This window comes from Parasteatoda tepidariorum, chromosome 11 (assembly GCF_982258835.1).
Source record: "Parasteatoda tepidariorum strain Cologne lab strain chromosome 11, Ptep-v5.0, whole genome shotgun sequence".
NCBI classification, from domain to species: Eukaryota; Metazoa; Arthropoda; class Arachnida; order Araneae; family Theridiidae; genus Parasteatoda; species Parasteatoda tepidariorum.
In genome coordinates, this window is record NC_141765.1 from 76,787,042 (window position 1) to 76,804,001 (window position 16,960).

General features: G+C 30.9%; 1 protein-coding gene across 2 annotated transcripts in view; it reads right to left on the minus strand.

Annotated features, from left to right (window-relative positions):
- The window catches only part of LOC122270900 (G protein-coupled receptor-associated protein LMBRD2), an 85,192-nt gene that overhangs the window by 34,998 nt on the left and 33,234 nt on the right, over positions 1-16,960 (minus strand). For both annotated transcript variants that reach the window (XM_071187518.2, XM_071187517.2), the window contains exon 9: positions 509-686. In XM_071187518.2, the coding sequence (XP_071043619.2) occupies positions 509-686 (178 nt within the window). The remainder of the gene's footprint in view (positions 1-508; positions 687-16,960) is intronic.

Consider the following 16,960-nt stretch of genomic DNA (forward strand, 5'->3'; position numbering starts at 1 on the left):
CACAGCAGTTGTTTCATGAATTTGTGTTGATGATGTCAGTCAACAACTACAGCACTTGTATATGCTGGGAAATATAGATCAACATCCATAACAGCGTTTTTCACCAGATTGATCTGTATCATTTTGAAAATATAGTACAATAAGAGTCAAAGTCGGAAATTTTTACATATATTGACGTCGAAATCGGCGATTTCATGAAATTGATCGACATTGTGGCCCACTTGAGTAGTAGATTGCAATTCAGAGTCTGTTTGCTAAAAAGCAGAAGTAATTTTAATAGAATTGAGCAATTAGGTTTCATCCTGCTAGCTGGTCTTACCCCACACTCCCTCAAATAAAAAAAATTAAAGAATTGAAAAAAATACTGCAATATATAAGTAAAATATGCAAAATGCAGCAATTCTCAAAAATTGTTTTATGTTTTTTTTTTAGTCTCTAACTATATATAAGTCCCACTGTATTAAAAAATGGACGTAAGAAATAATTCAGTTCCCAAAATAAAACTTACCTACTTTCGGAGTAAAAATTGGTTTGAAGATACTTGGACCATATGGCTTAAAAGAACTTTTAAAGCATCGATCTCTGCTGCTTTGATTACATAGAATATCTTCCCAATAAAATACTTGATCTAAAATATTGTTCCACTGGCATTGGGTTCTGTGATACATGTGAATTGCTCGTATTATCTATAAGTACAATTTTAATAAATTAAAAGCTTTAGAAAATATCAAACACTATTAAGATTTTATTTTGAACTTAAGCAGCAACTAAAAAGATATTATAATAAACTATTTTCATATTTGAAACTACAATGAAGTTTAGATTTCTGAAAGCAAAATTATTAAACTCAAGATTAATCAAATGTTTGCATAGTATTCAAATATTTCAATAACTGTATGGTCTTAAACTAAAAAAAAAAAAAAAAATGATTGAATTGGATACTAATAAATGTTTATGAAATAAAATCTGGAAAATGTGAGTGAAAATGAAAAAAATCAATAAATATGAACTCTCAATGCATTAAAAATATGGGTAAAAATTATACAAATTTTTCATCACTACTTTCTCAATTTTCAATTTTACTTTGGTTCTATACTTTAATGAAATAAATGATAATATAAGTGATGAATTTGTGTTGAAGATGAATGATAAGGATAAATTTTAAAAAAAAATTTAAAAAAAGGATTACGCAGATGAAAAGCATTAATAGGGAGAGTATTTTGACTCCTCCAATCAATTTAATCAATTATCTTCTCCAATCAATTTAATTTAATTTAATATTTAACTTCCTCAATAGCATTTCCTAACGAAAAAAAAAGCAAGATTAAATAATGTTGATGATAATTTCACAAAAGCTACTTTCCAAAAAATAAGAGTCTTAAATTTTTATGAAGTTAATTAAAATTATCAAGCAGTGATTACTGAACCATTTATTAAGAATACAGATCATATTAACTTGATAAAAATATAATGTAAATTGATTCATATTAGTTAATAATTCAAAGTATATCAAAAGTATATAGAAGTATATCAAAAATATATAGAAGTATATCTCTCAACATTATTCAAAGTTGTATTTTTAATTGGATTTAATTTTAACAAAATGACAAAGTTTAGATATTTAGTTATTGAGATGTTTGTCACATTTTCTACGTACTGAGTGTAAAAAAAATTATGAATTCAGCCAAGTTGGTTATGAGTACTTAAAGATATTGCAAAATTCATTTTCCAGGAAATACAAGAATTCATCACATCAGCTTTTGTTCCTAAGAGATGGTATCACAAACTTATCAATGTTTCATTAAATTAAAATGTATTAGTAAATGTATTAGTGACAAACTGAAAATAAACTTATTATGAAAAATAAGGACACTAGAAACTTACAGGGGAAGCAAATCTGAAATTTGGAGTAATTATTCTTTTGATTCACCTACTTATAGATGATGTTATGCAGCCTATTGTTGAATAAATTACCTTAATATTTATAAAAAAATAATTAAAAATGAGAAAAAGGATATCACTTCTAAGGCAGAATGCTTTAGAATCCTTTTTTGTGTTACCTATTTAAACTTTTATTTTAGAATAGAATATGATAATTAATAGACTCTAGAAATCATGCATTTTTATTAAGATAAAATATTTGAACCTGAATTGTTGTTGTTTCCTTTCAGATTCATTTGAATCTGCATTATTTCTTAAGCATTCCATCCTTAGTTTTTTCACCCTTCACAGCTTTATATACCTCTCTCCTTTATTAATCTTTTTTCCTTAGAGATGTATTATTTTTCTTTTTTTATATCATGCCAAGGGGTAAACATGCTCACTTTTAGTTTTCTTCTTATCCTTTGGAAATAAAACCAAATGGATATTTCCCCCTTTGTACAGTTTTCTTTGATAATAATCAAATCAATTTTGTGAGAATGGATAATCACTCTACTGTAAGCTCCTTATATCAAAGCAGGAGAAAAACATCTCTCTGTGACTGGAAATTCTCCTGCTGACAACACCTGCAAAGTGATTAAGTTGCTACGGAATAAAATCAAAAATTGTTTCCATAAAAGCAACAAATTATTTAAAAATATGTGTTATCATTTTATTTACCATTTTGTTTTTAAATGTATATTATTTTATTTTATTACTCATTTATATTACAGAAAAATATGTTTGCATATAGTCGGTGCGAATAATAGGCCAAAGACTTTTTCATTTCTGAAAATAAGAGGTGTGGATCATGGCTTGCTGTGGGTGTAATTAGTGAAAATTAAAATAATAATCTTTCAAATTAATATATAGTAATTGGTCAATATATAGTAATTTCAAATTAATATAGTATAATAATTCAAGACAAGCAATTAATTTGTTATTAGTTTCAATAATTTTTAAATGGAAAATATAGAACTTAACAATTTTGTGCAAAAGTAATTTAATGGGTATGATTTATCCCTCCAAAATCTTGAGCTCCTTGACTAAATAATTTAGATAAATTATTTTTAAATCAAATGAAAGAAGTAAATTAAATATTTTGAAACATTATAGTCCCATCTTAAGATATTTATTAATATATTTGGTAAAAATACTAAATAAATAAATGATTTATAATTTAAAAACATTTAATTGTATGAATTTTGATAAAATTCATAAAATGCCTCTAATCTATAGCCTGATTTAGAAATCAGAGGGTTCTAATCACAGAACTGTTTGGAGGTCTCATTGGTTCGCAAATTACTGTATTGTTCGGCGAAAGCGCCGCGGCGCTATCGAAAAAAAAGTTGTTTTTTTCCTACATGCGGCGCTTCCGATGCAGCGGCACTTCCGACGAAATATTTTTTAGTAGCAAAAAATTTTTTCAAGGAAAGTTATTTAAGATCAAATAATTTTCTCAGAGAAAGACTATAAAAAAAAAATTAATAACGAAGTCGACGAAATATTCCTACGTATCGCGATCTGCTGCAGAACATCGGCAATTGTAATTTGAGCGAACAGAAAAGGAAGTAATAGGACCCTAAATCTGACACTCACGGGACTGATGAAATGCCGAACTTTGGATCTCTTTCGGAAATTCCAATATGGCCCCCTAATATTACTATAATTCAATTCCATTGTTAATTTCAGAAAAACCGATAAATTTAGTCAAGTTTCGATCGTAGATTATGATGGGGTGAATTTAAAACTGGCCCATCTTAAGAAATTTTACTAATCAAAATAATAATCTATATAATATAATCAAGAAGAAATATTTTGAATCCTATGAAGAAGAAATAATCGTTTCTTCTTTGGAGCGAGATCATAGTTCTCGTTTTTTCTTTTAGATAACATTTTGTTTTAACAAAAGATGCCTACCTCGCAAGAAAAAAAAAAAAAAGCTAACAAGGAACTACAAAAAAAGGAAAAAAATTTAACAATTAATGCTAAGAAACTAACAATGAATAACAACAAAAAACAAGCGAAAAACTAATAACGTTAAAAATAAAAGAAACAAGCAAACAACTATTAACAAGAAAAAAAAACAAGCTAACTATTTACAAAAAAAAACAAAACAAATTAGCAGTTAATAACTAATAAAAAGCGGCAAAATAAAAAATTAATAAATCGAATAAAAAACTGCAAAAGGGATAGAATTCATTTTGTTGTCTACATGGTAGTTTCAATGTCAACTGAGTGTGGCCAATTTATGGTCAAACAGAGGAGGGAAATTTGGGGGCAAATCAGTAAAGCACAAGCCCAGCTGTCAGGATTGATTGATCAGTTTTTTCCAACTTGCATTTCTTTATTTTGTTCATTGGAAATGCAGATGTTTTTACTTCTCAATTTATTTTAAACTGCTTAAGAAACAGATGTTTCCTTTGACACAGATTTTTTTTTTCAAGCTTCTTTTTTATTTTTAAAAGATAAAATAAAGTAAGTTACTTCAACAGAATAAAATTCCAAATAGAAAGAATATAGCTGATTTTTTTTTATCTTATCAATATAAATTTCTTAAAAAAAAAAGAAAAAAAAATTAGATCAGATTAAGTGCTGAATTTTGGAATGCTGGATTAGGGGTCCCATACCCTTTTCTTCTCCCCAACCCCTTTAAAATATAACTGATTGTTTTCTCCTAAACAGCTCCAGTAGAAATGACACGTGGAGGAGGTGGGGTACACCCCTCTTTTAAACATTTTCTTCTCTTTCTAAGTTGAGTCACATTGGGTTATTTCCATTGAAGGAGAGGGCATTCTATCCACTAAAATTCCACCCCCTAAGATTGTGAAAGTGAAACTTATTTCCTCTTCTCTCATTCCTTCAGAATTTTTTTGGGGCTTGTTTGGTTATTTATTATTCTTGTTACTGTTAGTTATTTCGTTATTATTAGATGTTTCGTTATTATGTATTAGTTTTTCCTCAAATTGTTAACGGTAATAAATTTTAAAATCTTTTTATTTTAAAATCTTTCTTATAATAAATTTTTATTTTACTTTCCTTATTACATTGTTTTACTGATTTCTGCAATCAGTTCAGTGTAACTACTGCACATATAAAAAATTTTTTTGTTGTTCTTCTGTTTTTTGGCACGGTGCCAACTGGTAAGAACAACTTTATTTTATATTGTTTTGTTGTTTTCTTTTTGCTGAAAAAGGAATTTTTTATTATAATTTAGAAATTAAAACTTTACTTCATGAAATGCATACAAAAATTTAATTTTTTATTATACAGATATTCTAAATGGTAATTTAAAGGTCTCTTCTAAAAGGATGCTGATATGCCCGGTTTAGCGCCATTGCGGCGCTTGCGCCGGAGCGGCGCAAACTATAACTTTTTTTAAAAAAATTTCAATTTTATCAATGTGCGGCGCTTTCACCGAAAAATATGGTAACATGTTGTTCATTAACAAAATGTGTTTAAGTTTTTTATAACACAAGTAAATTATAATATATTGAAAACTTGTACTTATATTTTAAATTTTGTTCATCATAATTCTAATAGACAATTCATAAAGAAAAACACACAAAGAATATTTGTAACATTTAGGGGCCACCCAGACAAGTGGGCAACCTATACTCGGGCCTCTCAGGCTTTATGATAGATCAGGCCCTGCTTAAATCCTAAAAATTATTAAAAAAGAAATGTGTAGATAAGATGAGATGTTAAAAATATTTTATAAAATTACTGATCAGACCCTACCTTTAAACTATGAAGTTTTATCCTCGATGGTAGGTGATCTGAAAGTGGTTAAAATGGGTAGTGTAAGACTGTAGTGACACAGATATTCATAAGAAGGCTAGATTAGTCAATGACAACCAAAGTGTAATGAATACTTTCAATACTAAATGCAAATGAGTAACGCAGTAGGCTGATCGTTAAGACACGGTTCCGAGCAGATCACTGAAGTCAAGTATCACTGGCTGGGGGTCAGTGTGACCACTTGGATTAGTCTGCGTAGGGACCAAGGGTGTGGGGTATTGGTCCTTGTTAAACTTTTCTATCGTAAAGTTCTCTACTTCGCATTCAGGTCGTCAGGCTACCGAAGCGGGGGTGCCATACCTTCTGCGGAGGACCAAAATTTTGATGATATGTCTTCGGATCATCCTCAGGGATGTTTCCCAGACCATCGTCAATAGCCCATTGTGCAGTTCTAGTGCGACGCAAATGAACTACAACAAATACAAATGATATTTTTTTTAAATAAAATTTTTATAACTTTCTAATTAATTTAGAAATCTAGAGTGATAGGTCATTTTTGCTATTTATTTTTAGATAAAGGAAACTTTCAGTTAAACCTAGGATTGAATTAAGTTTAGTGTAAAAAGTTGAAGACTAAGAATTTTTAATTCTTGCAACATCATAAACCAAGTGAGTCAGATGTAAACAGTTCAGAGAGTAACAATGTTTTGATTGAAATTAGCATAGTAGTGACTTTTATTTTATAATTATTCATTTGACAATATTGTATTGTTGAAAATATTTTTATTTTTTACTTCTATAAAAAAAAATATTAAAATTCTTAGTATGTTTTGAATTTTTAGGTGTTTTACCTTATTATAGTTTGAAACCTGATCAACAGAGGGCAGTGTGAGACCTTTGTAAAAATTTGATTTCTAAGAAATAAATTTTTAATCTTAAGAAAAAATTGTATTTTTATTTCGGTAATTGCTTATAATTCATAAGATGATATTAATTAAATATTAAGCTTTTAACACCTGCTGGGAAATATAAAGTTTGAATGTTCATCTCTTTTACATCATTTTGTTTCATTTTAAAGTTAATATGTATTTATCTGTAATCCAAATCTATATATTTCTTGAAAAAAAGTCATGTAGGGGACAATATTTTTCTTGGCGGATTGTTGATAAAAATGCTGCGAAAGAGTGTAAAAAGCAATTTCTTGCTAAACTCAATGTTTCTTTTTCTTACATGAAGAGAAAAAAATGTTGAGGTGTAATAGAAATTAGAAAAGCAGGAAATGCATTAGGTTTACCCAAAGTTGTACTTAATTAGGAAAGTGTGAATATTAACAGCCACACACAGCCTACATATTACAATCTAATAATCCTCATGGAGTAATTTGATGTTGTTTTAAGGAGAAAGATTCTAGACAGCTTAAAACAGTTACCAGTTTTCAGTAATATTTTTTTATTCACCGTACTTTAATTTTTAAAGCTTTAAAATTTGAAGCCATGTTTATGTTACATGATAATGTTTAACTTGAAAAAATTTTTTAACTAGCATGTCTGGTAAATTTTACTCTATTCAAGAATAATTTTCTGAGTTGAAGTGGTGAATTGAAATGTCAGTTTTAAGTAAAAATATTTTACTATTTTGTTCATATATCTATATGTAGTGGTGATGGAAATTGTTCAAAATTTAATTAATATATGCAAGAGGGAAATAGAACAATATTAAATTTGCCATAATTTAGAAATAAAAATCTTCGGGATAATCTGGAAAAATTTGCAGGTATGGAATAGAGACTCCAGTAATACCCCATACAGCACCCAAAGTTGCAGAAATATTTCAATGTTACATTTTTGTTATGTGACATTTGATGCTGTATGGGGCGCTGCTTAATTTTTTGACACTGAATTTTTATTAAACATTTTTTTTAATTATTTTGCATTAGTCGGGGTAATATATATTATATTAATAATTTTAATATATTACATGTAAAATATATTATATTAATAATTTTAATATATTACATGTAAAATATATTATATTAATAATTTTAATAATTTTTGTTATGAAATATAGCATCAGAAATTGGTGTTCCTTTCTTATGTCAAATTTAACATTTTTCACAGTTGGCTCATTTCCAAATAATAAATTTTCAAATTTGCATTCCTTTGCAGATATTTAGATTGATGAGAAGCAGTAATTCATCATAGAAATTTCTTTAACTTAAAAACCAATTATTGATAAATTTTGAATATGAATGAAAAAAAAAAAGTTTAAACTACATTTTTTGGATTCTATAATTAAGAAAAAAAGTAATTCTGATTTTTTAGTACTTATTAAACTGTTTTTTTATAAATAAAAATACCAAATAAATTTTTACTTGTAATATAAGCATCAGAAAAAAATATATAAAAGGGACACCAGTGCCCCATCTGCATCAAAAGGGTTAATATAAACTATAACAGCAAAATGAATTAAAAAATCAGGGATGAGAGTAGTCAGAAAGTAAAAAAGAGGAGATCCAAGAATGAATATATATATATATATATATATAAAAATCCAATGATGGTGTCGCACCAGCCAATGAAATCTAAGGTATCACGTGACAGTATGAAAGAAGTAGCCAATGCAAGAGAGGATGCAGTTTTAAGCCAATCAGAAAAGAGAACGCATTCGCGTCAAAGCTTTTTGTTGATTTACTTTGAGTGGGTTTTTGCTGATTACATCTCATCTTATCTTATCATTCTTATGCCTATCCAGTGATTGATATCTTTTAATGTTTACATTTTTGTTGTTTGCTATTATAAAGCTTACTGAGGCTTGCTTACCTTAAAATGGTTAAATTTTGGAATTTCAGTATAATGTCTGACAGGACAGATCGCGATCGAGAATATCGCAGACAGCGGAGATTGGATCCCACGTTTCGTCAAAATGAACAAGAGCGTCGAAGAATAAATTGACAAAATAATCGAGAGCTTACTAATGCCCGCCAAAGAGAAAATCGAAGTAGGGCAGCTAATCGTCTTCGAGAAATAGATGAAAACCAGTATTTGGGAGAATCGTACAGTGATGACTGTCCACCTCTTTTGATTGGATCTATGTCTGTAGAATGCTCTCATTGCAGGGCACTATCCTTTGTAGCAGAGCATGGAAGAATAAAACACAATTGCTGTCACAATGGCAAGATAAAGCTGAACCCAACTCATCCGTATCCAGAAACTTTGAAACAGCTTTTATTGGGAAATGACAATGACTCAATGAATTTCAGGCAAAATATACGTTTTCACAATTCGTCTTTTGCTATGACAGCATTTTGTGCAACCCAAGAAATTCAATTTAAAGGTATAAGCTGTGTTGCTCTTCGTGGGGAAGTTAGCGCAATGGCCACAACCAGCATCATGCCAGCGAACAATGAAAAACCACGTTTTGCGCAAATCTATATCCATGAAAATGAAACTGCTTTGGCCTGCCGAACATCTGAGTGCTGCAAACCAAGTGTTTTAAAAATCATTCAAGATGTTATGCAGCTAAACCCATACGCTCAAGTGTATAAATCACTGTTTGAAGCTTATAAGAGGCATCCTACGGAGAGTGTTCGCCTTGAATTTCACAAGTTGACCACTACTGATGGCAGACGTTATAATCTTCCAACATCTGGTGCTGCTGCTGAAGTGTCGGCTGTTGTTGTGACAGGTGCTGAAGGTTTAATACCTGATCATGTACAATTTATCGCATACCCAAAACACCAGTTTGTGTGTCAAAAGATGTATAAACTGTCTCATCATGTGGAACCAATGGTTTTCCCATTGCTTTTTCCATCAGGTGATCCTGGTTATTCCCTAAACGTACCAAATAATGCAGGATCAAGTCGTGTTACTGCTATACAGTATTTTGGATGGCGGTTGCGAGTGCTTAGAGACTTTAACATTTTCACCTCTGCTGGTCGTTTATCCCAGCAATATATTCTACATGGTTACATTACTATGGAGTGGAACAGGCTGAATTATATCAAAAGTCATCAGAATTTATTTCGGAGAGAAACACTTCAAGGCCTGATTGATCATGTGCAGTATAGTTCCGCCAATACCTCAGACATTGTACGACTTGGGCGAGCTGTCGTTCTTCCATCATCATTTGTTGGCAGTCCGAGAGCAATGCAGCAGCATTTCCAAGATTGTATGGCTCTCTCAAGAGATGTCGAACGACCTGATTTGTTTGTAACTTTCACAGCAAATCCACAGTGGCCAGAAATTAGAGAATACTTGAGTCAACTTCCAACAGGATTCACTGCAACTGACATTCCACATGTTGTTGTACGAGCATTCTATTGCAGATTTGAGGAGTTTGTGAAAGAGATAGCTGCAGGAAAGGTTTTTGGCAAAGTAATGGGCTATACTTTTAATATTGAATTTCAAAAGAGAGGTCTCCCACATGCCCATTGTTTATTCATTCTCAACCCACGTGACAAATTGCTGACCCCATCATCAATTGATAGATTTATCTATGCTGAAATACCTCCAAAAGATAATTTTCCAAATCTGCATCAAAAAGTGTCCAAACATATGCTACATGGCCCACATAGTGAAGCAACTCCATGTTATGACAAAACAAGTGGCATCTGTACAAAAAAATTTCCTTTCGCTTTTCGAGAAGAAACGGATATGTCTGGTGATGGTTTTCCTTTATATAGACGTAGAGATAACAGGAGTGATATGCAATTCTATAACAAACGTATTGGAAACTTGCTAATTCCTGTCGATAATTCGATGGTTGTTCCCTACAATGCCTATCTCCTTCTGAAATACAATTGTCATATCAATGTGGAGTACTGTGGAAGTGTAATGGCGTACAAATACATTTTTAAATATGTTAACAAAGGGCACGACAGAATCAAGGTGACAATTTCGAATGATGATAATGGGGTACAATTAATAAATGAAGTTGACGAGTTCATCGATAGCCGATATGTAAGCTCAATGGAGGCAGCTTGGCGTTTATTGGAATTGCCGATGCATGACAACAGCCATACAGTTATTCGATTGCCAGTACATTTGCCTGGTAATCAACAGGTAACATTTCAAGAGGGTCAAGAAGTTAATGCCATAAATTCTGTGAATTCTGTAACTCAGTTGATGGGTTTTTCCAGTTGAATGAGAATGATGTGGAAGCAAGATCTTTGAAATATATCGAGATCCCAAAGCATTATGTGTGGGTACAAAAAGATCGCCAATGGCAAAGAAGGCAGAGTGGAAATAATAAGATAGTTGTTCGCATGTATGCCGTTTCACCCAGAGACAGTGAACGATTCCTCTTAAAATATTTGCTACATCATGTTTGTGGTCCAGTATCATTTGAGGATTTGCGAACAGTTGATGGCGTAACGTTCAACTCTTTTCGTGAAGCAGCTTATACTTTGGGATTTGGTGATGGGGACAATAAAATGGAGGAAATGTTAACAGAAGTGGTTCATTTTAAGATGCCCAAAGAGCTCTGCGTTTTTTTCTCACATTTGTTATTGGCTTGCAATCAAATTGATGCCATTCAGTTGTGGGATAAATTTAAAAGCTACAACAATAAATGCTACATGCAAATGAGAATGAGTGCCTTCTGGAAATTGAAAGCCGTTTAAACAGTGAGGACAAAACTTTGTCTGACTATGGATTACCATCTGTTGTTACTATAGAACCATCAAATGTTGATGAAGTTTCTTCAGAGCAGCATCTCGAAATTTCTCAAGATATGATATCGAAACTTAACCTTGAACAGAAACAAGCCTTTCAAGAAATTATAAATTGCATTAATGATGTTAACAATTCCAACAAATTATTTTTTATCGATGGCCCAGGTGGTACTGGGAAAACTTTTTTATACAAATGCTTATACCATCACCAGAGGCATCTAAATAAAAACATTATATGTGTGGCTTGGACAGGCATTGCAGCCATATTATTACCAAATGGCCGAACAGCCCATCGGATTTTTAAGCTGCCATTGACAATGCCATCAGCAGAAGAACAACTTAGCCCTATTTATTTGGACAAAAGGACTAAACGTTTATTAGTCAATGCAGATCTCTTCATCTGGGATGAGGCCTCGATGATACCTGGTGTTGCTCTTAAATTAATTGATGTCACCCTGAGAGACTTATTGAAATCCGAAGCACCATATGGAGGGAAATGCTTTCTATTTGGCGGTGACTTTAGACAAGTTTTGCCGGTTATCAAAAGAGCAGGCAAACACCAAATTGTGAATGGAACAATGAAATGTTTGCCGATGTGGGAAACAGTAAAGCGATTTTCGCTTAACAAAAATATGCGTGCTACAGCACAAAGCTTCGGTGATTGGCTTCTTACTGTTAGAAACGGTTCAGTATCTCATCTGACAGTTCGTGAATTCCTATGTGAAAACATAATTAGTGAAGTTTTCGGTGAAATACTAACTGAAGATGTATTACGCACCTCAGTTCTTCTTGCTCCACTAAATGATCAAGTTCATAAACTTAACAGTGCCGTCCTACAAAAACTGCTCGGCAATATTATTGAATGCCGTTCATATGATAAAGCTACTTCATGTGATGGTGATGAAACGGACGATGAAAGTGTAATGTTGTGCTTTCAGCCTGAATATTTGGCGAAAGTCAATATCACAGGATTGCCGCTTCATAATCTTCAACTTAAAGTTGGAGCTGTAGTGATGCGTATCAGAAATTTGTGTATTGCCGATGGATTGTGCAATGGCACACGTTTGATTGTACGGAAAATAACTAAAAATGTTCTCTTTTGTACAGTTATGACTGGAAGTAAAGCTGGTAGTTCAGCTTGCATCCCTCGCATTACTTTAAATACTGGTGATAATAAAGAGTTGCCCTTTGTTTTGCATCGCACGCAATTTCCAGTCAGACTCGCATTCGCTATGACAATCAATAAAGCTCAAGGCCAGACTTTTGACAAAGTTGGCCTTTACATAGACCAGAATTCTCCACTATTTGGCCATGGCCAACTATATGTTGCTTTATCAAGGTGCCGGAGCATGTCTGGGATAAAAATTCAGATTGTTGGTGCAAATAGTGACATTGAAATTTCCTCAATTAAGAACATTGTTTACACAGAAGTTTTGTAAATATCTTATTTTTGTGAATATTTTTTTCTTTGATAACCATTATGGTAAATTGTTATTATGTTTTTTATTTTTGTTTCTATAATTTGAATGTAAATTAATTGGGGGGTGATGCCCTCTAAAGAGAGCATCCAGTATATGATTCCCTTTGAATTTAATCATGTTGCTTTAAGAACATTGTTTATGCAGAAGTTTTGTAAATATCTTATTTTTTTGCATAGTTTTTTTTCTTTGATAACCATTATGGTAAATTGTGATTGTTTTTTATTTTTGTTTTTATAATTTGAATGTCAATTAATTGGGGGGGAATGAAGCACTCTAAAGGGAGCGTCCGGCATCCAGTATATGATTCCCTCTGAATTGAATCAAATCTGCTCTGCCACGCGTGCTTTGGTAACGGAACTTCAGTTCCGGCTAATGCCCTTATAATAACTTCTAATATATATGCATTCGAATCTCATTATTATGATAGAATTCCTTGCAATTTACTAAAAATTTTGTATTTTACTGATTATTAAGTTGATTAGTACATTGTTAAATAAAATCCCTTATGCTCTGCCGCGTATTTATATCCTTATATAAATGTATGAAAATTTGTTTGCGAAGCAAACAAAAAAGAATTGCGTAGCAATTCTCGGGGGTTGGCGAGCGGTAGCGAGCAGGGGGCAGAGCCCCCTAGCATATATATATATATATACAGTGAAACCTCCTGTTATGGACACTCCTGCAAAACGGACTCCTCTCAATACGGACATATTTTTAATTCCCCGGGAATCTTCCATGAATAAACCATTACGTACATTCTCCCCAAAGAGGACACTCCCGTAACCGGACACGGACAGTCATTTTGATCCTGAAACGCTGTTTTTTATCTCTACAAGCCGGACACTACTTTTTCTAAATAAATTGCAAGCTAAAAAAAATTCAACTTTTCACCATTTTTAAAGCATGTAAATAAAACTTTTTGCCTTATCCATAACTAAAAATATTGTTAAGCTATTTCACCACCGAAAAATCAATCTTTCTCCTGTCACCTTGCCTTATCCTTGTAAAGAAAGGAGAGAAAATGGTACTGCACTCCTGAAATAATTTTGACATCGGTATCTTTTGATCTTTTCATCTGGACCACACAGGTTATGAGACCCCTCAAGTTGAAATGACTTCTCTCAATGCTTCTTCCCCATTCAAAATTTTTTTAATTTTCTTATCAATTTGAAGACTGCATTTAACACAACTGGGGTAAAAAAAAAAGAGAACAGAAATATAATCTTTGAGATGTTTATATAAATGAAGCATTTATTCAGACACTTGATAGCTGATCAATTGTGAATAATCATCTCCATAGGTTCTCATGACTTACAGGTATGCATTACTTTTTTTTCTGTAAATCATGGGAGGTTTATTTTCCAAGAAGGTATTAATCATGTTCCCTATCAAATAATAAGTAGGTGTAAGGGGATGTGAACCTAATAATTGAAACGGACTGAGGACAGTATGCTCCTATTTGGTATCATATATAACTTGAGTATCTATGCTAATAGGAAAATTATATTTATTTACCTGTAGCTACATCCAGAATTATGTATTAATATAAAACTTCTTTATATATTCTTTTTTATCTTTCTTATTGTTTAAATAAATATTCTTGTAGATATTTACAGTATCCTTGTAGATATTATTTAATTATTTCTACATCTTTGAGAATATTTTAAAAACAATTTACGGTGTTAAATTTCGTTATTAGGGTACCCTTCCCGTAAACGGACAACTCTCATAAATGGACAAATTTTTTGGTCCTATGATTGTCCGCTTAACGGAGGTTTCACTGTATATACAAATATATATATATATTCATTCTTGGATTTCCTAGCTATATATATATATATATATATATATATATATATATATATATATATATATATATATATACACACACACACAAATATTTGACAAAAAAAAGTGTGATTTTTAAACTTCTAAACCATGTGATTATAAGTCCTGATGATTAATTCTAAAATTGTATGAATATGAATCATATGCATGATTTTAAATTGAGAGGATATGAATCCCAATATGAGGCTTTTAAATCACGTGAATATGAAGCTCTATATCGAATTTAAAATATGTGAAAATACAAATCATGATGCATAATTTTTAGATTACGTAAATAGAGAATAACGATGCATAATTTTTGAATCGCGCGAATGCGAATCCCAATGTGTAATTTTTAAAGCACATATAAATACGAAAATCGATGTTTAATATTACAACCGCAAAAACAAATCTATGCATTAGATTTTAAGCTAGCATGAATACGAATCGCTACATAAGGTTTTAAAAGCGCGTAAATATAAAACGCGATATTGGATTTTAAAATCTTGTAAATAAGAATCATAATGTACGATATTTAAATAGCGTAAATAAGAATCGCAATGCGCAACTTTTAAATCAGGTAAATACGAAAATCAATGATTGATATTAAAATCGCGTGAAAAAGAATAGAGATATTTGCAGAATCTGGACTTGGGATTTCTAAAATTTTTGTTAGTATTGTTTTTGTTTAGACATAATAAATAAAAATTTACAAGACTAATTGAATGAGCAAATATATATTTCCTCTGCAAATCTACCTCAAATTATATTTTTTTTCGTTTGATTTCACGCCTGAAAACAGGAAGCAGCGACATCTGAATTGCAAAAAATATGAGCTATCCGGCGGGCGGATAAAAATATGGAAAATCTTATTTTCTGTGATTAAAAGTCGAGAAAATAGCTAAAATAAGTAAAAATGCGGAAGGGTTAGCAGCTAGGACGTAGTTTGAATTTTCTGTTTATCTTTGAAAATTGTAAATAAATATAGATTCCTCATAAAATATTTTAACTTGTCCAAAAAATATTATCCGCCGAAATTAGCGGAAAAAATGGAAAAATCTGGAAAAAAACGGAAATCCGCGAATTTGCGGAAGAATCACATCCCTGAAAAATTAATGATTGTTAAGCTTGCTTTGATCAAATTTTTGAAATTGTTATTATTATAAGTTGATTTACTTTGAGGATGAGAAAGAGTTTCAAAACTGCTTCTTGAATATTTAAGTGTAACTCTTGAATATTTCATGATAAAGCCAAAAGGGCTAGTAATAAAAATAGCCTAACTTTATAAAGTAGTTTCATTAACTTGGGATCCATTTCTTAATTCATTTACTTTTAAATTGTAGCTTATACAATAATAATAGAACATTTTAGAAATATTTTTCATGGGTATGGTGTATCTAATAGAAATTACGGTATTGTAAATCGTTTTAGCATTAAAAATTGGTTTCACTAACCATCTATCCCTTTTTAAAGACTTTTTTTCACCCATACAGAAAACTTGGTCATTGTTTTTAACATTGTTTATTAAAACAAAAAATGTAAAAGCATTACATGACAAAAAGGTGGTTTCATAACTCTAAGGATAAGTTAAATTTAGATTAAATTTCAAGGGAAATTTTTTCTCCTTAAATGCCAAACATGGGTTGGACATAGTTTAGCAGTTGATTTGATTGATTTATTTTCTTTCTTTTTTTTTTTGTCTAATATTAAGAGTGGCTTTTTAGCAGATTTTTTTTTCAATTTATAGATTTTACATAAGGGAGGGTGTTAGCTATTTTTTTTCCAAGGGATTTATATTTTTTAGGCATAAAAGTAAACAATTTAATTAAATTTTTGGTTAATTAAGAGAGTATAGTCAAAAGTAAAATATGACATTATTCATATCACACATTTTGGTCTATTTGGGTTCATAAGAAGATTACACAGTGACAGTTTTAATCTGTGTTGCTACATGACCTACAAATTTTTTTTTCAACATTGGAATGTTAAAAATTAAATTTAAAATACTCCATTGTATCTGAAATATAGCACCATGAAAACATTGATCACTTGAATATTAATTTTATATGTAGTACGGTACAGCATGATTACAATTTGCCATGATCACAAAATGTTTAGTATAATAGTTTTTTTTAACATTTTTTAAGAAGTGATAAGACACGTGGCAAATGAAAAGAAAATTGTAATTAATGAAAAAAAGTTCGTCTATCACCTCTTTAACATCGAATTCCAAATTTGTAAAGAAGAATAAAATTTGATAAAATAAAAAAATTTCTTTTATTTCTTTTAAAATATGGAGATCTAAGAATGCATTGTCAGA